The 25,696-nt window shown below is 41.5% G+C and overlaps 2 protein-coding genes across 2 annotated transcripts in view; both read right to left on the reverse strand.

The window, feature by feature from the left end:
• Window positions 1–25,696, reverse strand: part of LOC112556284 — a 33,454-nt gene that overhangs the window by 6,406 nt on the left and 1,352 nt on the right. Inside the window, 4 exon segments of the mRNA XM_025225130.1 lie at window positions 13,829–13,913; window positions 23,430–23,587; window positions 23,590–23,631; window positions 24,313–24,535. Coding sequence (XP_025080915.1) covers window positions 13,829–13,913; window positions 23,430–23,587; window positions 23,590–23,631; window positions 24,313–24,535 — 508 coding nt within the window.
• Window positions 111–4,859, reverse strand: LOC112556285. Its single transcript, XM_025225131.1, has 6 exons — window positions 4,655–4,859; window positions 4,232–4,386; window positions 3,345–3,567; window positions 2,646–2,845; window positions 1,622–1,813; window positions 111–654 (listed from the first exon to the last, which is right to left on the reverse strand). The coding sequence occupies exons 1-6, from the start codon at window positions 4,754–4,756 to the stop codon at window positions 330–332; spliced, it is 1,197 nt and encodes a 398-aa protein (XP_025080916.1). The 5' UTR covers window positions 4,757–4,859; the 3' UTR covers window positions 111–329.

The following is a 25,696-nucleotide window of genomic DNA, read 5'->3' on the forward strand; positions in this document are numbered from 1 at the left end:
CATTATTGCACCCTGTTCCTTTTTGAAAAGAATAATCTGTGTGCACCATTATCAGAAACAGAACAGGGTGACCCCGCTGAATGTTTGCAGTGTTGTCTAATGCGGAAAGGCTACGTCCATGTGTATGTGTGTATGAAAATTGCTAGTTTAAACATTATGGAAATCGTCATTATTTAAAAGTCTTTAAGACTTGGTGACGATTGAGAACTCAAAGCGTTTACAACACGAGTAATTTAGAATAACAGAGCTTTGTCCATTTAATAACGGTTTTATCAAATTTTGAGAAGTTTGGACAAAGCATTGGTGGGGCTGTTTGTGGCTTTGAGTGATCACAGCTCACGCCACTGGGGTTCCCAGTCAGGCCCGTTTGGCCTCCCATCCTCAAAATCATACTCCTCCATACCGGCGAGTAGTTTGGCCTCGTGTGACCTCGCGACCTCGGGTAGTTTTTTAATGCGGTGCTCTTCCTCAAGGTACAAGTGGCGCTCTTCTTTAAAAATAATACCCTGGCTGGGCCAATGGCATGTCATCAGTAGCTTCTCGTAGGCCTCGCGCTTCATTTGCAGGTCCTTCTTCCTCGCCCATCGGGCCGGCGTCATGCACACGAAGACGACGAAGCGCCACCTGTCCTTGTTGGGGCGGCCCTCTTCTGGCCTAGCAACACACATAGCAACATTCAGTACTCATAACACGACATGATAATGCCTCCTTCCTTAATGTTTTATGTACAGACGATACAAACAGGAGTAAATATACACATTCCCTACTATACTAAGAAATATTTCCAGTCGAGGAATGCTTTCTCTGAGCACTCAGGGGACAACGTGTTTTCACGTGATAATATTACTGTAGCATATAGTAATGTGACATGAAAAACGTTACATTCGATGACCCAAGCTACTGTCTTAAAAGTAAAACCCTAAGCCGTGTTTTAATCATTAAACCATTCCCGTCTGAACCTAATACGATCCCAGTCGTTTTTAAACCACTGAAAGACTTCGCGTAAGCATTCAACTTGCGAGAAGACATTTTCATGTGTCCTTCTATGTGCAATAAAAATCTTAAGTATTTAGGAAATTCTTTCAAAATTTATAGCCAAGAAGTATCCATTTCTCTTTATAGAAATTTAAACTACATTGAAGCAGAAAAGCTCTGTTTATGTAATTACTGTTTTTGTGAGTTAGGGTACAACACAACATGAATTATACAACATCAAAGTTAAATGTGTAAAGACTGTCAATGGTGTCTTTACAGAAGTAAAGATATCTATGTCACAATTTTCATAGATGCTGTGCACATGTACGTGTTCTGCAATAAAATGAACCATTCTGAAACTGACTGATATATTAGAAAAGTTTTCAATCACAAATTTACAAAATTGCATAAAAATCAGATGAAAACTTAAAAAATATTGCAAAAACAGTCCCTTAAACAGCCTATACCCCTCCTTATTAAACTATTACAAAAAAAGATGAATCTGCAGCCACTTAGCTTAAAGTTCCATAAAAAGGGACTACCCTGCCTCAAATTTGAAGAACTACAAATAATATTTAAATGTTTTATCTTAAATGGGAGTTATATGCACACTAAACTCGTCAAAGAGGTGTAAATAAACACACACCTGCAGTTGTCATGTACAAGTCTTGAATCCCATACGACCATGCCGCCCTTAGGGACGGATACTTTACTGGGGTAGCAGTCATGCTGTTGGTACCACGCCACATCGTTGTTATTAAGTTTATTGCTTTTCTTGGCCACTGACTCATCTCGGTAATAGAAACTCTCGTACTGCTTATGAGATCCCACGAGAACTCTGAAATATAGACATTTGTAGACCACATTGGGGGTGTTTAGCAATTTTTACATAAATCCTTGTGCAAAATCCTCGACCGCTCATACCAAAGACGTCAAGGTAAGGCTTACAGTGGTACAGTAATACCTACTATCTGCCATAGGAAGTAAGAGTAAGTCTTTGCTCTGGAGGCAACAAGTGGAACTTAAGGACAACCCTTATACTGTCTCCGAATTATAAATTGTGTTCGTGGTTGTAGTTTTAAAGCAGTGACAAATATACAAATCAAATTACAGCTGCAAAATGGCCGATGTGAACTTTAAAATAACACTCTACATAAAATACCGACAGAGTTTTATAAAACAAGAAAAAAATGTCTGCATCCAGTTCTACTTCTCAATTTGGAATTATTTTCGCTGACACCGAATCTGTGCGTGTTTCTATTCCCACTTAGAAGACAAAAACAAAGAGACAAGTATAAAGGTAAATAGAATTAAAAAGTATACTTTAAAAAAAACGCTTGCCTCGGAATGTAATACCTGGACTGTTCCACAGTGTCATAGTAATGCCTGAAGTGTCATTGTGTCGGGATAATGCCTGCACTGTTCCATGGCTTCCGTGGTAATGCTTTACAGTAATCCTTAGTGTCGTGATAATATGTGATACTGTCTTTTAATATAGTAATGTTTGCAGGCTGTTATGCTCGGAAATGTAAAGGAACATGTCTGACAGACTGTACTGACTTTTGTGTGGGAGACAAGAGCACTAGAAATATTAAAGTGAACAAATGACAAACCCTTGTCACCGTTCGTTCAGTGTGAAAACTTTGAAGACCAGCGTTTGAACATCATACCTGAAGCAGTAATCAGTCTCAGAGGCTTCCTCCAGGTACACAGCCCCCTGGTAGCTGTGGAGACCCACTCGCATGGCCCTCTGGTCCAAGTGAAACCAGTTTGTGTTCGGAGTGTTGAACGCTTTCGACTCCTTTTCTGGAGGCTCGGCGATGGCAACGGCGTCAAAACTGGACAACAGCTTGTCCGTCTGCCAGATGGTCTGAAATGTGTTTGACGCAAAATATTTGTCACATGTATCACAAAAACCTTTTAATTGTATGTAGTGATTAGAGCACTCTTTTATCAACTTCGCAGAGGGGGGAAGGGATGCCCTGAGGTCAAAATGCATCTAGGGACAGTCTGTGTGTAACACAGGGATAGCTGTATCCGGGTACTTCGATTTACTCCATCGCCTCTCTCCACTTCTAGCTCAGATCACCTGTATGTGGAAGTAGTTTTTCGCTAAACCAATCACAAGCCAGCCAAGAAGCAAGACAGGTGTGAGTGGCTGAACGTACAGATCCCAGCTAAGCGACGAATGATTGAATGACCGACTAAACAAACGAGTCAGTCGACGAGGAACCAATGAAAAAGACAATCAGAAATTTTGTTTTTTCAATTAGTTTGTTTAAAATTCATTAAGCCCTTTTTTAAACTTAGGCTGTGGCTCCGCAGACAGGAAGAAGTCAGAAGTAGGAACCGAGCCAAATGAGGTTTACCTGGAAGACACTCTTTGCTTTCAGGCGCACCTGCCACGTTTGCTCTAGGTGACCAACGCGATGAGACTGGATGATGGAACAGTCTTCATAAGGAGCCTCGTCTGCGCCAAAGGCCGCCAGCCAATCGCGATACTTCTCAGCGTACACGTCACATTCTTCTGACGTCAAAACGTCAGGAATGACGCAGTAACCCTTGTCGTTGAGCTCTTTCATGATGGCGTTCCTGTGGATCGATAAATAGAATTACTATCGATGACAAAGAAAAAGGAATATAGAGAAGAAAATAAAAAGAGAAAAAAGGAAAATTCAAAGCAAATTAAGTGCATAAATAATAAAATTTTATAAAAGTCCTCCATGGATCAGTACAGAAGGTATCATGGGTAAACGTAGCCTCAGCAGCCTGTGGTGTTGTTGTTGCTGATCACCAATCGTGACTGCTGAACATTTTCGTTCATGTGTCCAGTGTTATATCTTAACTGATTACCATTTACTACAGGAACAAAGTAAGTCTTGGCGTTGTACTTTCTATTTTTACATCGTTGTTACTGTGGATACTGGTCAGCGGAAACAGCTGACCCGGGATATTGCGCTATACATATTAGCATTGTTTATTATGAGGACATTGTACACTTTAGTGAAGGAATGATAAAGGTCATGATGATTCACTTGTCTTGCATGTGTTCTAACCATGCAATCGTTAACAGACTATTGTAGGATATGCAACTGAAAAGCAATGTGTAATAATTCATCGTAATGAAGCCAAAAGACCAACTGTACCAGTAGGCAAGGAACGTGTGTTGTGTGATGGTTGTCTTTGTGACAAGCTTACATTACATACTTTTTCACAGTAAAGGATGTAGATCCCTTCAAGTACAAACATGTTTGACCTGTTGAAATTGGCTGCGGCAGTATTAATCGCATCGTCAGCCATTGTAGACGGAATCTGCTTCAAGCGGCAAGTTGTGGTGGACGTCAAGTGTACCCAGGGTCTACCCTCGTTGCACCTTTCTCTTGTTGCTCCAATCACACAGTTGTACTCGTCCTTCTCGGTAATGAAAATAAGTAGATTAAATTTGTTTTATACAGTAATGCTTTGGTTTATAAAGTACACCTTCAGACAGAATTAGATTATTAATGGCAGTCAATGATGATAGGCTTTTTTGTAATGTTATGTCACACGAAAAGTGAATAAATGTATTCAGGCGTTTACTAAAAGTTGTCATTTGTCTGCAGCCTTAGTTGGATAATGGGTGGCATAAATTACATCTGTCTTACTAATCCCACACTTTCAAAATTCACATATTACCAACCTGATCTGCAGACACCAGCTGTGAACTGACTAGAACAAGATGAGTGTGACATCTACAGCGAGACTGAGGTTTTTGAAAGATAATGATATACTTTACTGGCATGAACAACTACTAGGCTGTGGAAGCTGTCCTTGACTTTGTTCTGCCTTACATGCTCTCAGATAAGAGATGTGCACTCATTCTTTTTCAGTATGTGATGTTAACAATGCACATGAGACTGAACACCCCACTACAATATCTTGCATGCAATTTTTTGTGTTACACATGCCAACTGCAAGTTATGTTTTCCCTGAAACAATTGGTTTTTTACTTCAACGCTTGTTACATGTTTTGGCCTGAAAGACAATACATCAGAAACAGCCTGCCAAAGCAATTCTCACAGTCTCCTGGAATCGTATCGTGTCGATTGTTGAAATTTGTTATTGGTTGCCTCAAACTCTGCTGCAAGTGCAGAACCATAGTCTAAATATAAACACCACAAAACATTAAAATACCTCATATCAGTTGCATCACACAGACACATTTCTTTTGTTTCAAATGGGTGGGTGGTCATATGACACAGGAGTGTGGCTATTTGGCTTGGTCCTTGCATAGAAAGAGGGTTTGAAACTGCACCTACTGTTGGAAGACTGGAAGCAGATATCAAGTGTCACCAACCTGTATAATTTTCTTTGCCCTATTTGCATGTCTATTTTATGGTTACTCTCTGTAGCCTAGGGTTATGTAAGTAAATGCGAACAAAGGCTGACACATGAAGACACATATGTCAAGTACAGAGCATGCTAGTACAATGACCTGTCACTATGTTATTATTGTGAAAATTAGCCAAAGTTGCAACGGCTTTTCACTGAGGTGGGGGGGGGGGGAAGACATGGAACAAAATGTTGTAGACTTTTAAAATAAACGAACATTGCATTATTATCCATATATTCTCTCTTCTTTTTTTAGTCAGTGCAGCAATGCAGTGGACAACAATTAGGACTGAATAGGAAACATTTTACAACTCACTGATATTAGGTAGATGACCCACACACAAGTAGTCTATCAAATGCTTTTTCCCAGATCAAGAATAAAAATTGTATTTTACTTTTGACTATTTTGTTATGTGCACATGACTACTTTTATGAACCAGCTAGCTCGGGACCAAGCTTGAACAGATTGAGACAGAACTCTTGAGACAAAAGCTCTAAGTTTGTTGCACTACTTTACAGTTTTGATATTTAACTAAATATATTGTCTGGTGTTCACAACTCAGTTCTAAACAATATTCCAAAGCATTTTTTAAAGGGGACTGATCGTACAGATAGGAGTAAAGTACATAGTATACTTGTGGCAAACACAGTTACGGACAGAGAATCCTTATCAGGTCAGAAAAAATTAAGCTTTAGTTTCATTACTCTTTCTCTCCACAATGTCAGATCGTCGCATGTCCTTTGTGGCTTTAAATACTCAAATACTGTTCGAACTTCACATGCAATATCTTGTCAAAGGAGGTTTGTCCAAGTATAATAAGGATAAAAGTTAGTCCAAGTTTCTTTCTGTCTCTCTATCTCTCTGAGACCCATTGCCACGAAACAGTGTCCAGGTATAAAAGTATGGCTCTGAGATAACAAGTAGCTAAATTTTAATAAGTTTCGAGTATAATTGACCTGTTTCTGGAGTACAGTACAACCATCATTTCCTCTAATCTTGTCGCCCGAATAAAGATAAAGAATATGTTCACTGTTATTACACTCCGTTTCTCTTAAAAACATAATCTGTGTGCACCATTATCAGAGACAGAACCGGATGACCCGGCTGAATGTTTGCAGTGTTGTCTAATGCTGAAAGTCAGCAGAAAAGCGGCTACATTATGTAACACAATATGTGGCCAAGTGGTGAGGTATTTTTCTAACCACAACAACCGTCCATCAGTAAAAATACAAGCAGGTCTTGTATACAGGTGCAACTCTTTTACTGCGCGGCTAAAACAATCGCCACGGCTGTGCCACCCGCCGATGCTCCTCACTCATCGCCGTTGTTCGTCGTCTCGTCTTTGTCTAACGTCCTTCGTTTGTCGTCACCTTTTTGTCGTCACCTTTTGTCGTCATAAAATATGACGTCATATTTTATGACGTCATTACTCCAGCCCATCACATCCCCGCCGACTCTTTCTCCAACAGTGTCCTCGCTGATGAGCTTTAGCTAGCAAGACTAGGCTGAAATACAAGTTCACTAATTATGCTGCCTTGGGGGGGGGGGGCTCCAATATTTAAACCTCGAAAACCTCTAAAGAAGATCTGTTGCAGCCGCAAGCAACGCCTAGTCATACCAGCAGCTGGTACTATTTACCTAACAGAGTACAGAGTTGCCTTGTAGGACAAACATCTGTACTTCGCCTAACAGCTAAATCTAACCGACTGATTATTCTTCTCCCTGAATAACTGCTACATGGGCATTCCGTCCATCTGTCCTGTGTGTGATTGTCCAGTCAGAATAACATTTCGTAGCACAGCCGTGGCAAAGCAAAAGGCATATGGATAAAATAATAGATAAACAAAACTAATCATGATACAAACATATTGCTCGTTATCCACAGTGTCAATCATTACCGCGAGCTAAAATATGTCCATCGTATTCATATGGTCCTTAGACAAAATGACGTAACTTGTTTCTTCTTTTCCTCTTTTCCTTTTCCAAATCGACATCTCAGATACACCTTTCCTTGCTTTTCTCTCATCGTATGTTCTTCATGTCTCTGATTTCTGCTACGGCTTTCTGTAAATCGTTGATTTGTTATTCAGTTCATCATGAACCTCTGAAAATCAGATTCTCTCTGCACTGATGACTGTTTTGCTTGTGACAACTCACTTTGGAATCTCACCGACTTCAAGCTTTTCATTATTAGAGTCTTCGCTGTCTCTTTTGTCGCTATTGAGGGTCAGTGCAGGACCGTCAACAGGGGCCTGACTGTGTACACAGCACTGTCATCAACTGGCCGGCTGGTGATGTTACAGGTACTCGGCCGCTCCGCCCATGGAATCTATCAGTTGCAGTTCTCTCTTGGCTTGCCGTCGTTGTGGTTGTCGCTGTTGTAGTTGCACCGGCTTGCTTTGAAACTTTTCCTTTGGAATCGGCCGGCGATCACTGCCTCGGCATTTTCACTCCTCCGATACACAGACGAAACGTGGCTTCAATCCCTTTGATGACTGCCTGGGTTCGAATTCCACCAATTCACCTTTGCCTAGGCTGCGAAAGCCTGCCTTGTGAATAACTAATGGTGGACAAAGACGTCTTGATCGCCATTATCAGGTGTGATGAATCCCCATCCTTTTGCCACGTTGAACCACCTGCAGAAACCTCGCCTTCTGCCCCTCCACATCGCTGTCATGGGGAGGTGCTGGTCGTGGCCGCCGTTGTCTTGTCTGCTGTCGTCGCATACATTTCTGTTTGTGCTGACGATCATCCTCGAAGGGGAAATCACTTTGCTGTGTCGTGTGAAGCCTGGAGGCTGCCTCCATCTCCAGCTGTCTGACTCGTGCAGTCAGACGATCTATCTCATCTCCCTGTCATTACACATCTCCTCTCTCTCTACCCGTCGGGCCGTTTAAGGAGATCGACAAAGAAGACCCATGGTCGGCCAGCTGTCTGGATGTTTCACGTCGGACATGGCTGTTTCTCAGTCCTTTCACAAAGCGTGTCGCCAGTGTTTACTGGATACGGCGTCGCGTCAGGCGATTTGCTTCCGCTGTAAATTCCGCAGGGTCGCGCATATTCGATGACCGCCTCCTCACTCTGCTGTCGGCGGTTATAAAAAACTGCGATAATGTCTACAACATCTCTTCCGCTCGCCGTATGCCTCTCTCAAATATCCAAAATCTTTTCTGGCGTGTTTATCATGTCATGAGAAACAACAGACTCGCGTCTTGCACGTCCCTCCAGCGCGTTGAGAATACCCGCACGCTGCGTTCGGCGCATCGGGTTCATGGTGAGAGCCACGAAACTTCTCTTTGGAACTCCTCCACATTCGGTGGGTCCGCGGCAAACTTTTGGAGGCGAAACAACTGATATGTTCGTAAAGCCTCTACTGGGCTGTCTCCCTCTTCAGCCATTGGACAAATATCCTGCTCGCAGCGCCAAATGTGGCCAAGTGGTGAGGTATTTTTCTAACCACAACAACCGTCCATCAGTAAAAATACAAGCAGGTCTTGTATACAGGTGCAACTCTTTTACTGCGCGGCTAAAACAATCGCCACGGCTGTGCCACCCGCCGATGCTCCCTCACTCATCGCCGTTGTTCGTCGTCTCGTCTTTGTCTAACGTCCTTCGTTTGTCGTCACCTTTTTGTCGTCACCTTTAACACAATAGAAATTACATTTTTAATTATCATAGAAATTGTTATTATTTCAAAGTCTTTGAGGCGTGGTGACGCTCGAGAACTTTAAGCGTTTACAACACGAGTAACCTAGAATAACAGTGCTTTGTCTATTAATTAACGGTTTCTGAAGTTTGAGAGGGATGGACAAGCATTGGTGGGGCTGCTTGTGGCTTTGAGTGATCACTGCTCACGCCACTGGGGTTCCCAGTCAGGCCCGTTTGGCCTCCCATCCTCAAAATCATACTCCTCCACACCGGCGAGTAGCTTGGCCTCGTGGGACCTCGCCACCTCGGGTAGTTTTTCAATCGCGGTGCCCTTCCTACAAGGTGTAAGGGGCGCTCTTCGCAAAAAGTGATGCCTGGCTTGGCCATGGTGTCGATAGCTAGCTTCTCGGTAGGGCTCGCGTTGAGTGTTGCATGTCCTTCTTACACTCGCCCATCGGGCGGGTGTCATGCACACGAAGACGACGAAGCGTCACCTGTCTTGTTGGGCGGCCCTCTTCTGGCCTAGCAACACACCATAGCAACACGCACTACTCAGCTAACACATGACATGATAATGCCGCCGTCGTTGATGTTTTTATGTACAAATGTACAAACAGGAGTAAATGTACACATTCCTTACCATACTAAGGAGTATCATTGCCAGTCGTGGAATGTTTTATCTGAACACTCAGGGGACAACGTGTAATCACGTGATCATTGTAGCATAACGCAACGGGACATAAAAATTGTTATAAATATATAGACATGGATTCGGTGACTGATGCTACTCTCTTAAAAGTAAAACCCTAAGCCGTGTTTTAATCAGTAAACCATTTCCGTCTGAACCTGATACGATCCCAGTCATTTCTACACGACTAAAAGACTTAACGTGAGCGTTCAACTTGCGAGAAGACATTTTCTTGTCTCTTTCATTATACGATAAAAACCTTCAGTATTTAGGAAATCTTTCAAAATTTATAGTATGAAGTATCAATTCCTCTTTATGGAAATTTGAACTAGATGAGTGAAAAACAGCTCTTTTTTATGTAATACTTGTTTTGGTGAGTTAGGGGTAACATACACAAATGAATTAACCACCCACAATTCAATGTTAAATGTGTAAGCTGTCAATGGTGTCTTACAGTAGTAAAGATTTCTATGTCACAATTTGCATAGGTATTGTGCACATGTATATGTTCTACATCAAATGAACCATTCTGAAACTGACTGATATATTAGAAATGTTTAAATTCACAAATTTACAAAATTGCATAAACAATCAGATGAAAACAAGGAAACATTACAATAACAGTGTCGTAAACATCCTATACCCCTCCTTATTAAACTATTACAAAAATATAAATCTGCAGTCACCTAGTTTAAAGTTCCATAAAAAGGAATTCCCCTTCCTCAAATTTTGAAGAAAGACAATTAATATTTAGATTTTCATCGCCAAACCTGAGTTACGTGCCACTAAACTCGTAAAGATGGTGTAAATAACACACCTTGCGTTGTCATGGACAAGTCTTGCATCCAGACGACCATGCCGCCCTTAGGGACGGATTTCTGAGTCGTAGCAGTCATGCTGTTGGTACCAGGCCACAATGTATCGTTATTAAAGGCCGAAGTTTCCTCCTGAGTGAAGTGAGTGGTATCGCCGCGTGCGAGGGAAGGTAGGAGTACACGCGGTGCTGACTGCTAGCGGCCAGTCGTCTCCATTACTACCCTACAAAGGCGGGTGATCATACAGGACCGCCGAGTAGCCTGGCAAATAAAAACTTCTCCTCACCCGACCATTGTACTTCGCCGCAGGGTCTGATCGCTGAGGCGAAACGACTTCTATGTGAACTACTGTACAAGCTCTAAACGAGCAATGCAATGTCTTCTGAGCTGAGTACTTGTGTTGCGGTCCGAAGCTGAGTGAAAAAGTTTCCAACGAACACACCTGTAGGGTTCGGACTGAATGTAATTCTCCACCAACAAAAAACTAGAATATTACAAAGGAGAGAGAATGAACATCAAATGACACGAAAATAAAACAACTGAATTTTCAAACAAAATCAATGGCTGGAGGCACTGTGATACAGATTGATACATAACAAAGCAAAATACCAGTATAACAATGGAAGCACAAATTTAACACTATTACGATAATAATTGATGTCACAGAATAACAACGTAAAGTGAACAAGATAAAATCACACAGCTATAAAATACGAGTGGGTCTTGCAGTTTTAGACTGGAATGAAACTGTCTATAAGACAATATGTGTCCGTGTGGAGTTGTACCGTGGTTAGAATATTTCAGTTTTGAAAGTGCAAATATCGATGGTAAATTATTATCTCATTTATCAATGATGGTTGGATTTTGTTATTTAGAATTTATTATTTATTCATTTCCAAATCTTCATCAGAACTAACTGTCTGGTTTCATTAATGTGTTTTCTGTCATGTTCGGATCAAATTTGTATTGTTCAGTGATACATCTCCAGATATCTCTACTAATTAGAAGTTTTCTTTTTTTAAGTGGTTGTCAAGCTGTCTCCGATTGTGCTGTACACTTGCTTTGTTGTAATTTTGAAGTAGAGTCTCTATCAACATGTTCATTCCAGTCTAAAAACTAGCGGAGACCCATGCGCATGTCATAGTGCATCGGGCTTTTATATGAACACGCTTAGGCAGATACATTCAGACATATATTTTAAAACTTTCACTATAAATGTGTCCCTAGACAGAAGTAGTCCTCAGGATGTGTATACAGGACATGGCCAGTGTAGGAAAGTCGCTCAGCAGCTTGACAGCAGCAGGATCAGTCAGCACTATTAGAGATGGTATATAGAGCGATTGCTGCAGGTGAGGCTTGGTTACACTTTGTCATGGATGTTTTGGAAATGTGTAATACATCCATCCAACAGTGCCTAAGTTACGGGTCGCCATGGCAGATGATCATCCAATTGCATCACATGATCTCTGACGCTGCTGTCTTGTAGCTTGAGCTGAGGATGCCACGTTTGCCGATGTTGACTTTACTACCTTGCGCCAGTTTTTTCATCCAGCTTTGATACTCTTAGCGACTGTGCCACCTCTCGTTGATGTTTCTAACACCTTTATTTTTTTACTAACTTTATTTATTGTCAGTTACGATCGTGAACGGTGTTCTTGAATTCTAACGACTGACTCATTCATACTTGCATACATTCTCTCGCATCCACTGCGCCTCGTGCGCTGGTGCACACGTCGTCCTCTTTGGTGATATGCTGGAGGTTTAACACCTTGTGAGTCGACAGTCCTAAAAAGTAAACATGATCAGTGTGATACGAATTTTTTCCGACAGCGTGCTTGCATCTGACATCGACACTGATCCCGTCGTCCACCAGGAGACTGTCTGCTGCAAGTGCAGCTGCTACACTCTGGCGCTTCAAGAGTCAAAGCGACTGCAGAAACCGTGGAAGCCGTTCTTTCAGAATGCTAAATCATTCACATGTCCAAATTGGCAAAAGTAGAAATTTTTTTTTATTGAATGGGATGATCCGACGTAATGTACGCAAGGTACATTCTTTCATTTGCAAATAACTGTCACCTAGTGGGGACGAACGAGCTCGCAGATGATAGTATTTCTGTTGGCATAAGCGCCAAAGTGATGGTCGCACATGCCGGCATGTTGAATTATTCACTTCGAGCGAGACGTGAACGATAAGAATGTGCATGAACTTGATCAATAATTCTTCACCTTGTCGTGCCACCAATAAACAAACATGAATTGCTGAAGATGTTTTTTGTTGCATGGGTATTACATATCAGTTAGATTATCTTGACCCGGACCAGACGCGACACCTGAATGTCCACACTGCTTCCAAGCACCTTGCATAACAGTAGGAGGTCGCGACGTCGAGTTTATCGGGAAGGGACAGGCGGTTGTCCTCAAAATCGAGCAATTCGAGGATAGCATATATACAATGCTAGAATTCGTAGGACTCTGGAGGGACAGGAGATACCTGGATAGAAAATCGCTCTGGCAGAAGGTGAATGGCACAGCTCCACAGGCGTGAAGTGATGCCACTTGCGTTGTGCAAAAAGTACGAACACTGTACCCAAACCAGATGCAGTGCCGTATGTCGGTCACAATTGGGAATAAAAAAAACCTAAACAAGATGAATAAAACCAAAGTTTAAAATTCATTGCTTTTTGTTTTTGTGTTATTTGGGTTGTTTGCCTTTGTCTCCTTTCCTGTCCTCTCTCTCACAAGGAGAACACACAAACAAAACCAGGGGTGCTAAACTGGTCCTAACCCTTTTGATTATACAAGTCTCTCGCGTCCAGTTCTCGGTTTTGTGGACTCAGGAAGACGCAAGCACCGATGACCTTCACAATGGTCGGGTTAGATAAGAAGAGAAAAGATCGTGGGGGCACTATGTTGCAGTCGTGAATTGTTGGCCATTTGTAAAGTTCGAACATTGCACTCAAACCGAGGTGTACTTTTAGGTCAGTCATCAGGAGGAATGAACTGAAAGTATTAAATATTATTATCCCTCTTATGAGTAAAGAAAGATGTAAGGAAAGACAGTATGTTCAGATGGAAGCCGTTTCGCCTCACTTTGTCTGGTAGGACAACCCTAACCTGACAGTATGTTCAGTTGCAACCGTTTCACTTCAGCTTTCTCACCGCCAACACCAGTACTCGGCTGAGAAAGACGGTTTATCGCTTGCGATCTCACTTTGCTCGGGCCAGGGTAGCAATTAGGGAAGACTGACCGCTGGTACTGACCCCGTGTACTCCTACCTTCCCTCGCACGGGCGAAACCATTTGAAAACACGCCCATTTCGACTTCGGCATGTAGCCAAGTTCATCGCTTTTCTTGGCCACTGCCTCATCTCGGTCATAGAAACTCTCATACTGCTTATGAGATCCCACAAGAACTCTGAAATATAGACATTTGTAGACCACGTTGGGGTTGTATAGTAAGTTCACTCATACCAAAGACGTCAAGGTAAGGCTTACTGTGTTACAGTAATACCTACAATGGGCCATAGTCAGGAAGCAAAAGAAAGTCGTTGCCCTGAGGGCAACAAGTAGAACTCAAGGACAACCGTCACTCAAAACACAACAAAGAGACGAGCATACAGTGGAACCTCGGTTAGCGAACGCCTCGGATAGCGAATATTTCGGATAGCGAAAAAAAATTTCGTTAAAAGTTTGTCTCGGATAGCGAACAAAATTTCGGATAACGAACAGCCACGTGAACCCCACGTGACCGACCAGCATGTCATCATTCGCGCTCGAGACACAGTTACGATCAGTCGTTCCTTATCTATGAGCATCCTTCTTATTTAGCGATTGTTGTGCTTTATTTTAATAAGATAATCCTTAATCATGGCTCCAAAGAAGATTAAGAGCAATTAATAGTAATGAGGTAATGACAAGGAAGCTCGGCCTCTTGAGAAGTGATCCTCTTTTAGTCTCGGCGAGTCGTAACAAAAAATGTGAATAAACCGGAAGCTATGTCGTCTAAAGCCTCGTTTTAGCAGTTCACTGGAAAAAAATCGTCTGCCAGCAGTCCAGGATATTAGTTCGAGGTTCCACGGTGTCATAGTAATGCCTGAAGTGTCATTGTGTCGTGGTAGTTCCTGCACTATTCCATGGCTTCCATGGTAATGCTTTCCAGTAATCCTTTGTGTCGTGATAATATATGATACTGTCTTTTAATATAGTAATGTTTGCAGGATGTTTGTTATACTCGGAGATTTGAAGGAACATGTCTATTTGACAAACTGTCCTGACTTTTGTGTTGAAGACACGAGCACTAGGAATATAAAGGTCAGCAAATGACAAACCCGTGTCACCTCTTGTACGTTCAGTGTAAAAGAAGGCGTTTGAACACCATACCTGAAGCAGTAATCAGTCTCAGAGGTTTCCTCCAGGTACACAGCCCCCTGGTAGCCATGGAGACCCACTCGTATGGCGATCTGGTCCATGTGAAACCAGTTTGTGTTCGGAGTGTGGAACTCCTGCGACTTCTTTTCTGGAGGCTCGGCGATGGCAACGGAGTCGAAACTGGACAACAGTTTGTCCGTCTGCCAGATGGTCTGAAATGTGTTTGACGCAAAATATTTGCCATATAATTATATCTCAAAGTTCGATTGTATGCCCAAGAAACACGGTTAATGAAGGGCACTGTATGAAATTTGTCCTTTCAACTTACGATTGAAATTCTCTAGATTCGATTCTAGTTTTTCTCGTCGAGAGGTTGGGGTGAGTGGGATTGAAATATATTTGACACATGTTTGAGTTGCACTACTTGGCAAAAATACATGTATTAACAGGTACCAGTTAAGGGACAAACGTTTCAATGGCCAACTGAACAAGCGAGTACGTCGACGAGCGACTTGTGAAAACAACAATCCTAATTTTGTTTTATTTGTTAAATTCATTAAACCATTTTTGCACTTTGGCTGAGGCTCCGCAGACATTCAGAGGTGAGAAGCAGGAACCGATTAAAATGAGGTTTACCTGGAAGACACTCTTTACTTTCAGGCGCACCTCCCACGTGGGCTCAAGATGACCAACGCGATATGAATTGATTATGGAATATTGTTGGTAAGGAGCCTCGTCTGCGCCAAAGGTTGACAGCCAATCTCGTAACTTCCCAGTGTACACGTCACATTCTTCTGACGTCAAAACATCCGGAATGACGCAGTAACCCTTGTCGTTGAGCTCTTTCATGATGGCGTCCCTGTGGATGGAAAAATAGAATTAGTATCGATGACAAAGAAAAAGAGAAACGAAGAATTTCTGTAGAAATAAGATGACACTGTACAGGGATGTAGAGGCCTGAAAAGTGAGGGTTATGTCCCTTAGCCCAACATGCGGAGAGGTCTTGATTTTGTTTTGTGTGGTTGTCGTATTTCCTTTTGAATATCAGATCTGAATCAAAACGTTTGTATTTACCTTCGTTTTGATTCTTTCTTTTCTTTTGATGTTAAATTGTTTATGCAAGTGTAAAATTATGGGATGTATGAGATTTCCGCTCTGGATTACTTTAGTCGCTTTGGTAGAGACCTTAATAAGGTTGCAGTGAATGAACTCAAGTGACGATTGTTGCTGATCATTAACCCTTGTTTGCTGAACATTTTGGTTAATATGTCTACACTCTACAGTGTTAAATCTGCAGTGATTAGCATTTACTACAGGAACACATATTAGCATTGTTTATTATGAGGACATTGTACACTTTAGTGGAAGAATGATTAAGGTCATGATGATGCACTTGTCTTGCATGTGTTCTAACCATGCAATCGTTAACAGAATATTTAAAGATATGTAACCGAAAACCGTGAGTAATAATTTCATGGTAATGGAACCAAAAGACCAGCTGTACCAGTAGGCAAGGAACGTGTGCTGTGTGATGGTTGTCCCTGTGACAAGCTTACATTACAGATTTTTTCACAGTAAAGGATGTAAATCCATTCAAGTACAAACATGTTTGACCTGTTGAACTTGGCTTCGGCAGTATTAATCGCATCGTCAGCCATTGTAGACGGAATCTACTTCAAGTGGCAAGTTGTGGTGGACATCAAGTGTACCCAGGGTCTACCCTCGCACCTTTCTCTTGTTGCTCCAATCACACAGTTGTAGTCGTCCTTCTCGATAATGAAACCAAGTGGATTAAATTTGCTTAAATACAATAATGCTTGGGTTTATTATGTACACCTGCAGAATGGCAGTCATTGATGATAGGCTATACTGTAATGTTATGTCACATGAAAAGTGGATAAATGTATGTACTTTTAGATACAGTTATTCAGGGGTTTATTAAAAGTTGCCGGTTGCCAGCAAACTGTTAGATTACTGATGGCATAATTTACATACAATCTGTCGTACTAATCGCACACTGATTGCCACGAGATATTTTAGACAGAACATTAAAATAACAAAGGAGAATAAGAAGCTTGTGTGGTATGCCCATATTTTTGATGGCTTCTGATGACTCTGCTTATGAGCATGTCAAAATAATTACTCGCCAGTATTTTCCTTTACCTATCTGGTAAACCAACCTACCTATTTGATACAAAAAATCCAAGCTGGAAGCCTACACTTATGTTAGACCATATAACTTCAGATTCTGTAGACACAAACCTCTATGAAAGGCATCAAAACTATAACCAGAAAAAGCACTCTGAATCTCTAGCTGAACATAAACCACATTTTCAGAACTCACAGGTTACTAACCTGATCTGCAGACACCAGGTGTGAACTGACTAGAACAAGATGAGTGTGGAACCTACAGCCAGACTGAAGATAAGTTTAATGGACTGAATTGGTAAGAGATGAAGTCAAGCGCCTTTTTATAGAACTGACAAACAGCTTGCCTGAATGATAATGATGTACTTTACTGGGATGAACAACTACTAGGCTTGGGCAGCTGTCCTTGACTTTGATCTGCCCTCAGATAAAATATCTGCACCTCTTCTCAGTTTACAATATTAGCATTAATGCACATGAGACTGAATATCCCACTACAATATCTTGTATACATTTTTTTTTGTGTTTTAACAGAAAACTACAAGTTATGTTTTCCATGAAAGCATTGATATTTTACTTCAACTCTTATCACATGTTTTAGCCTGAAAGACAATACATCAGAAACAACCTTCCACAACAATACTCACAGTTTCGTGCAATCGTGTGGTGTCGATTGTTGATTACTTTGAAATTTGTTATTGGTTGCCTCAAACCCTACTGCAAGGGCAGAACCATGGTCTAAATTTAAACACCACAAAACCTTAAAGTACATTATATCGGTTACGCCACACAGACACATTTCTTTTGTTTTAAAGAGGTGGAGCGTTGTTATTTCTGTTTGTTTCCTACTTCATTACACAAGCGCAGACAACTCTATCAAGTCCGACAGTCACGCGATTATCGCTCAGGCGGTCACTTATTTCTAACTAGTTCGACAAGCACACTTTTTAGAGAAGCCAAATATCTTACAATGCGAACACAATGATAACTCCCCATCAGTGATTGCTATGTATTTCCACCAACAGTCACAATTCAGGAGGAATAAGCGAGATGACAGTGCGTTTTGTTTATTAGCCAGAGAGCACAAATGTCTGAATTTTACTACAATATACACAGCTTCCGAGTATAGTTGACCCATTTCTGGAGAACATTGAACTTTTCACCCCACAAGGATATCGCCCAAGTAAAGAAACAGAGATATCATGTTCACTATTATTGCAACCTGAAGCTTTTGAAAAGAATAATCTGTGTGCACTATTATCAGAAACAGAACTGGGTGACCCCGCTAAATGTTTGCAGTGTTGTCTAATGCAGAAAGTCGGCAGAAAGGCTACGTTCATGTGTCCATGTGTGTATAAAAATTGCTAGTTTTAACATTATGGAAATCGTTATTATTAAAAAGTCTTTAAGACTTGGTGACGCTTGAGAACTCAAAGCGTTTACAACACGAGTAATTTAGAATAACAGAGCTTTGTCCATTTAATAACGGTTTATCAAATTTTGAGAGGTTTGGACAAAGCATTGGTGGGGCTGCTTGTGGCTTTGAGTGATCACTGCTCACTCCACTGGGGTTCCCAGTCAGGCCCGTTTGGCCTCCCATCCTCAAAATCATACTCTTCAAGTAGCTTGGCCTCGTGTGACCTCGCCACCTCGGGAAGTTTTTCAATGCGGTGCTCTTCCTCTAGGTGCACGTAGCGCTCTCTTTTAAAAGCAATCCCCTGGCTGGGCCAATGTGACGTCATCAGTAGCTTCTCGTAGGCCTCGCGCTTCAGTTGCAGGTCCTTCTTCCTCGCCCATCGGGCCGGCGTCATGCACACGAAGACGACGAAGCGCCATCTGTCCTTGTTAGGGCGGCCCCTCTTCTGTCCTAGAAACACACATAGCAACACACATAACACACTCATTTAACCATGAAATGATAATGACGGGCCATGGTGCTTAATGTCTTATGTACAGACGATACATAACGGAGTAAAGTGTACACATTCCTTACCATACTAGAGAGTATCATTTCCAGTCGAGGAATGTTTGCTCTGAACACTCAAGGGACAACTACAAATTTTATTTTACATGAAACCATTGGTATTTCACTCCAACGCTTGTTACATGTTTTGGTCTGAATGACAATACATCAGAAACAGCCTGCCACAGCAATTATCGCAGTCTCGTGGAATCGTGTGGTGTCGATTGTTAATTGCTTTGAAATTTGTTATTGGTTGCCTCAAACCCTGCTGCAAGTGCAGAACCATGGTCTAAATATAAACACCACAAAGTCTTAAAGTACATTCTATCAGTTACGCCACAGGGAAATATTTTGTTTCAAAAGGTGTGGTGCTGGTATGACACAGGAGAGTGGCTATTTGGCTAATCTTCTTCCCAACGTCCTAGTCCTTGCATAGATAGAAAGAAGGTTTGAAACTGCAAGGCAGGAAGCAAAGATCATGTTTCACGAACCTGTTTAATTATCTTTGCCCTATTTGCATGTACTGAAGTGGTGTACATACCCCTCAATGTGAATAAATGTTAAAGCTAGAATATGTTGGTGCAAATATTCATTGAAAAAAAAAACTTGCAAGAAAGGTGTTATTTTCTCATTGTATTTTCGTGCTATCACTAATTTGTAGAATAATAAAGAAATAAAAACATTGCCGGGATGCTATGATTATAGATGCACTGCAGTTAAATGAAATGGTTGTAAATTCCATATTTAATATGGCTTTATCCCCCAGGATCAGTATTAGTAAATTTGACAGTACCAAAGGGTTGTTGTGTGTTTGTGTGTGGTGGGGGTCGAACATTTGTAGGTGATGGCTCTAATGCAGTGCAAATTACTCATGCTGTCAAACAATTGGTGAACTAGGAGACTTCCCATTGATTAAAAAATGTATTCACAAATGATTAAGAAAATGTTTCTCAAAATAGTTTTCAAAAAGAAGCATGAAACTTTGCATTTAGTCATGCAAATAAATGTAAACAAAGGCTGACACATGAAGACACATATGTCAAGTATAGAGCATGCTAGTACAATGACCTGTCACTATGTTATTATTGTGAAAATTAGCCAAAGTTACAACGACTTTTCATTGAGGCGTGGGTGAAGGACACAGAAAAATATATGTAGTATTAAGAAACGAACATCGGATAATATTATCCATAAATTCTCTCCTCTTTGTAGTCAGTGCATCAATGCAGTGGAAAACAAGTGGGATTTATCTGTCGTCGGTCACTATCCGCTTTGTGTGTGTCAATCCTGTTTTAGAGTGTGAGGCAAGCTGTCTGCTGTCGCCGTGTGGTGAGCACTTACATGTCCCATGCAGTTATGATTATTTTGGGATATACGTTCATGGTCAGAACGTGTGATTATCTGGCATGAGCATGACCGCAATCTCTTTTTAGCCTTACAGCCTTGTTGCAGATGATAAGGCTACCACAGTCCGAGAATAAGATCGTCTGGCTACACATTTTTGTTTATATTTGTTTGTTTCCTACTTCTCGTAGGACAAAACAAGAGCACAAGAGCAGACAACTCTATCAAGTCCCTCAGCACGTGATTATCACTCAGGCGGTCACTTATTTCTAACTAGTTCGACAAGCACACTTTTTAGAGAAGCCAAATGTCTTACAATGCGAACACAATGATAACTCAACATCAGTGATAGCAATGTATTTCCACCAACAGTTACAATTCAGGAGGAATAAGCGAGATGACAGTGCGTTTTGTTTATTATCCAGAGAGCACAAATGTCTGAATTTTAGTACAGTATACACAGCTTCGAGCATAGTTGACCCATTTCTGGAGTACATTGAACTTTTCACCTCACTAGGCAAGTCGCCCTTGTAAAGAAACAGAGATATCATGTTCACTATTATTGCAACCTGATGCTTTTGAAAACAATAATCTGTGTGCACTATTATCAGAAACAGAACTGGGTGACCCCGCTGAATGTTTGCAGTGTTGTCTAATGCAGAAAGTCAGCAGAAAGGTTTATTTCCATGTGTATATAAAAATTGCTAGTTTTAACATTATGGAAATCGTTATTATTTAACAGTCATTAAGGCTTAGTGATGCTTAAGAACTCGAAGCGCTTTCAACTCGAGTAATGTAGAATAACAAAGCTTTGTCCATTTATTATCGGTTTCTCAAATTTTGAGAGGTTTGGACATTGGTGGGGCTGCTTGTGGCTTTGAGTGATCACTGGTCACGCCACTGGGGTTCCCAGTCAGGCCCGTTTGGCCTCCCATCCTCAAAATCATACTCCTCAAGCACCGGCGAGTAGCTTGACCTCGCGTGACCTCGCCACCTCGGGTAGTTTTTCAATGCGGTGCCCTTCCTCAAGGCTCAGGGGGAGCTCATCGAAAAAGGAGATGCCCTGGCTTGGCCAGTGTGACGTCATCAGTATCTTCTCGTAGGCCTCACGCTTGAGTTGCAGGTCCTTCTTTCCTCGCCCATCGGGCCGGCGTCATGCACACGAAGACGACGAAGCGCCACCTGTCCTTGTTGGGGCGGCCCTCCTCTGGCCTAGCAACACACATAGCAACACTCACTGCTCATAACACATGACATGATAAAGCCGCCGTCGTTGATGTTTTTATGTACAGATGATACACACAAACAGGAGTAAGTGTACACATTCCTTACCATACTAAAAAGTATCATTGCCAGTCGTGGAATGTTTCCTCTGAGCACTCAAGGGACAACGTGCAATCACGTGATCATTGTAGCATAACGCAACGGACATAAAAATTGTTATTTATACAGAGATGTGGATTCGGTGACTGACAATACTCTCTTGAAAGTAAAATATTTAGCAGTGTTTTAATCAGTAAACGATTCTCGTCTGAACCTGATACGATCCCAGTCATTTCTAACGACTAAAAGACTTAACGTGAGCATTCAACTTACGAGAAGACATTTTCTTGTCTCTTTCATTATACGATAAAAACCTTCAGTATTTAGGAAATTCTTTCAAAATTTATAGTCATGAAGTATCAATTCCTTTTTTATGGAAATTTGAACTAGATGGCAGCAGAACAGCTCTTTTTTTATGTAATTACTGTTTTGGTGAGTTAGGGTACAACACATAACGAATTACCCCACATCAATGTTAAATGTGTAAAAGCTGTCAATGGTGTCTTTACAGTAGTAAAGATATCTATGCTGGTATTGTGCACATGTATGTGTTCTGCATCATATGAATCATTCTCATTAAACTTTTACAAAAAATATAAATCTGCAGCCACCTAGTTTAAAGTTCATAAAAAGGGATTACCCTCCCTCAAATTTTGAAGAAATACAAATAATATGTGTTTTTAGTCCTAAACTGGAGTTACATGCGCACTAAACACGTAAATAAACACACCTGCAGTTGTCATGTACAAGTCTTGAATCCCAGACGACCATGCCGCCCTTAGGGACGGGTACTTTACGAGGGTAGCAGCCATGCTGTTGGTACCACGCCACATCGTCGTTATTAAATGTTAAGTAGCCAAGTTCATTGCTCTTCTTGGCTTGTGCCTCTATGCCATCTCGGGTATAGAAACTCTCAAACTGCTTATGAGATTTCTCAAGAACTCTGAAATATAGACATTTGTAGACCACGTTGGGGTTGTATAGCAATTTTCACAAAAACGTCTTGTTCAAAATCCTCGTTCACTCATACCAAAGAAGGCAATGTAAGGCTTACAGTGGTATGGTTATACCTACAATGGGCCATAGTCGGGAAGCAAAAAAAAATCGTTGCCCTGAGGGCAACAAGTAGAACTCAAGGACAACTGTCACTCAAAATATCAAAACAAAGAGACGAGCATAAAAGTAAATAAAAAAGATATACATAAAAAAGGTTTGCTCCGGAATGGTAGCAAGGGGTAAGACCATGTCGTTTCTAAATGTGTCCTATCCATGAGTTGACTGTGCATCTGGAGTTCAGCCGGTACAAATGAGTGCAGATAACGTGCGAGAACTGTTAACCTACCACAGTGTGACCGATAAGGATTTTCCATTTCTATCTCTTCTTTTCTATAGTATTCTCATTGGTCAGTTCCTGACAGTGCCGTGCTGTCATGGTTTTGCTTGCAGGCTGCCATTCTGTAACACCTTCACTGTTCCACAGTGTCATAGTAATGCCTGAAGTGTCATTGTGTCGTGATAATGCCTGCACTACTCCACGGCTTCCATGGTTTGCTTTACAGTAATCCTTAGTGTCGTGATGATATGGGATACTGTCTTTTAATTTAGTAATGCTTGCAAGATGTGGGTTGTACTCGGAGATTTGTAGGAACATGTCTCTTTGACAAACTCTACTGACTTGTGTGTGAAAGACAAGAGCTCTAGGAATATAAAGGTGAACAAATGACAAACCCTTGTCACCGTTCGTTCAGTGTGAAAACTTCGATGACCAACGTTTGAACATCATACCTGAAGCAGTAATCAGTCTCAGAGGTTTCCTCCAGGTACACAGCCCCCTGGTAGCCATGGAGACCCACTCGTATGGCGCTCTGGTCCAAGTGAAACCAGTTTGTGTTCGGAGTGTTGAACGCCTGCGACTTCTTTTCTGGAGGCTCGGCGATGGCAATGCGGCGTCAACACTGGACAACAGCTTGTCCGTCTGCCAGATGGTCTGAAATGTGTTTGACGCAAAATATTTGTCATATAATTATATCACAAAGTTTGGTTGCATGCCCAAGAAGCACAGTCAATGAAGGAGCATTGTATGTACTTTGTTCATTTAACTTATGATTGATTTACGAAAATAAAATGTTATGTGAATTAAAAATCACCGTTTAATTGTGACAATGATATTTTCTCAGCAAACGAACCTTGTTAATGTGGGAACATTTCCCGCTGCAACTGTAGCTAATTAGAGCAAAATTGTTCACTGATCCATTAAAAAGCTTTTGAAGTAAAAGGTATGTGGAAATTAATGTTTTTTGTCTATTACTACCCTCTTGTCCTTTACCGACATACTTTTTTGGATGCGAGGTAAACGCTTAACTTTAATTCTCGGCTCTTCCCTATGTTACTAAATATTCCCATGGATTTCTTATAAACAAACAATTAAAGAAGTTAGCAACAGGATCTGCACAAATTAATAGGAAGCGAAGAGAAATTCCCTCGATTCGGTGCCTTTTTCACGTCGAGAGGCTGGGGAGAGTGGGATGGAAGCATAAAAACAAGCGAGTAAGTCAACGAAGGAGTTGTGAAACCAACAATCCTAATTTTATTTGTTTAAATTCATGAACCCTTTTTTTTTTCACTCATTCAGAGGTGAGAAGCAGGAACCGATTAAAATGAGGTTTACCTGGAAGACACTCTTTGCTTTCAGGCGCACCTCCCAAGTTTGCTCAAGATGACCAACGCGATAAGATCGGATGATGGAATCTAGTTGGTCAGGAGCCTCGTCTGCGCCAAAGGTCGCCAGCCAATCGCGGTACTTCCCAATGTACACGTCACATTCTTCTGACGTCAAAACGTCGGGAATGACGGAGTAACCCTTGTCGTTGAGCTCTTTCATGATGGCGTCCCTGTGGATGGAAAAATAGAATTAGTATCGATGACAAAGAAAAAGAGAAACGAAGAACTTCTGTAGAAATAAGATGACACTGTACAGTATGTAGAGGCCTGAAAAGTGAGGGTTATGTCCCTTAGTCCAACATGCGGAGAGGTCTTGATTTTGTTTTGTGTGGTTGTCGTATTTCCTTTTGAATATCAGTTCTGAATCAAAACGTTTGTGTTTACCTTTGTTTTGATCCTCTCTTTTTTCTTTTGATGTTAAATTGTTGGTGCAAGTGCAAATTATGGGATGTATGAGATTTCCGCTCTGGATTACTTTACTCGCTTTGGTAGAGACCTTAATTAGGATTGCAGCGAATCAGCTCAAGGTACAATTGCTTTTTTGTTGTTGTTGCTGCTGCTGATCACTAACCCTTGTTTGCTAAACATTTTGGTTAATATGTCTACAGTGTGAAATCTGCAGTGATTAGCTTTTACTACAGGAACACATATTAGCATTGTTTATTATAAGGACATTGTACACTTTAGTGAAGGAATAATAAAGAACATGATGATGATGCACTTGTCTTGCATGTGTTTAACCATGCAATCGTTCAACAGACTATTATAGGATATGCAACTGAAAAGCCATGAGTAATAATCTTGTAGCGGGAGCGCTGTTTAGGCCTAGTCCCTCCACCCCACACCCCCTTCCACCCCACGCGTGGTCGCGCGAGCGGCGCGCAGCGCGAGACGGGCAGCAACAGCGGGTGACGTAGTACCCAAGCTGCCCTGTACAAAATGCGGGCGTACAGCAGCGCCCGCGCCTTTTTCTCTGGATACGAGAATTGATCCTGCTGGTATGGCAGTTAGAACGTTTGGAGACTGACTTAGCGAGAAGCACCAAGGCGCTGAAATGCATCTGGTCCGCTGGAAATAGCAGCTCGCTACACTCAGTCTCTCTCCTTTTCCCTCCCTTGGGAGTTGAGCTAGGTGTTAGGTTCTCAATAGGTAGGTAGGCTAGTATAAGTTTGGTAGTTGTTTTGTTGGTAGATGTATATATGCTGTAAAAAATTTATGTCTTTAAGTCCTTTATGTATTTATCTTTTATCTTCATGTCCTTTCGGTGTGTACTGTCCCTGTGTATGTAGTCGTGACACAGCAGAAGCGAAGAACACACGAGAAGGTCCGGC

Source organism: Pomacea canaliculata, linkage group LG2 (assembly GCF_003073045.1).
Source record: "Pomacea canaliculata isolate SZHN2017 linkage group LG2, ASM307304v1, whole genome shotgun sequence".
NCBI classification, from domain to species: Eukaryota; Metazoa; Mollusca; class Gastropoda; order Architaenioglossa; family Ampullariidae; genus Pomacea; species Pomacea canaliculata.

What these genes read in the sequence shown, in the direction of transcription:
- LOC112556285 (XM_025225131.1), bottom strand. Translation starts at nt 4,756, where the DNA reads ATGCCAGTAAAGTATATCATTATCTTTCAAAAACCTCAGTCTCGCTGT. An exon ending in AGCTGGTGTCTGCAGATCAG is followed by an intron (nt 4,387 to 4,654) that starts GTTGGTAATATG and finishes ATTACCGAGAAG; the next exon opens with GACGAGTACAACTGTGTGAT. An exon ending in AAGCAAAGAGTGTCTTCCAG is followed by an intron (nt 2,846 to 3,344) that starts GTAAACCTCATT and finishes AACACATTTCAG; the next exon opens with ACCATCTGGCAGACGGACAA.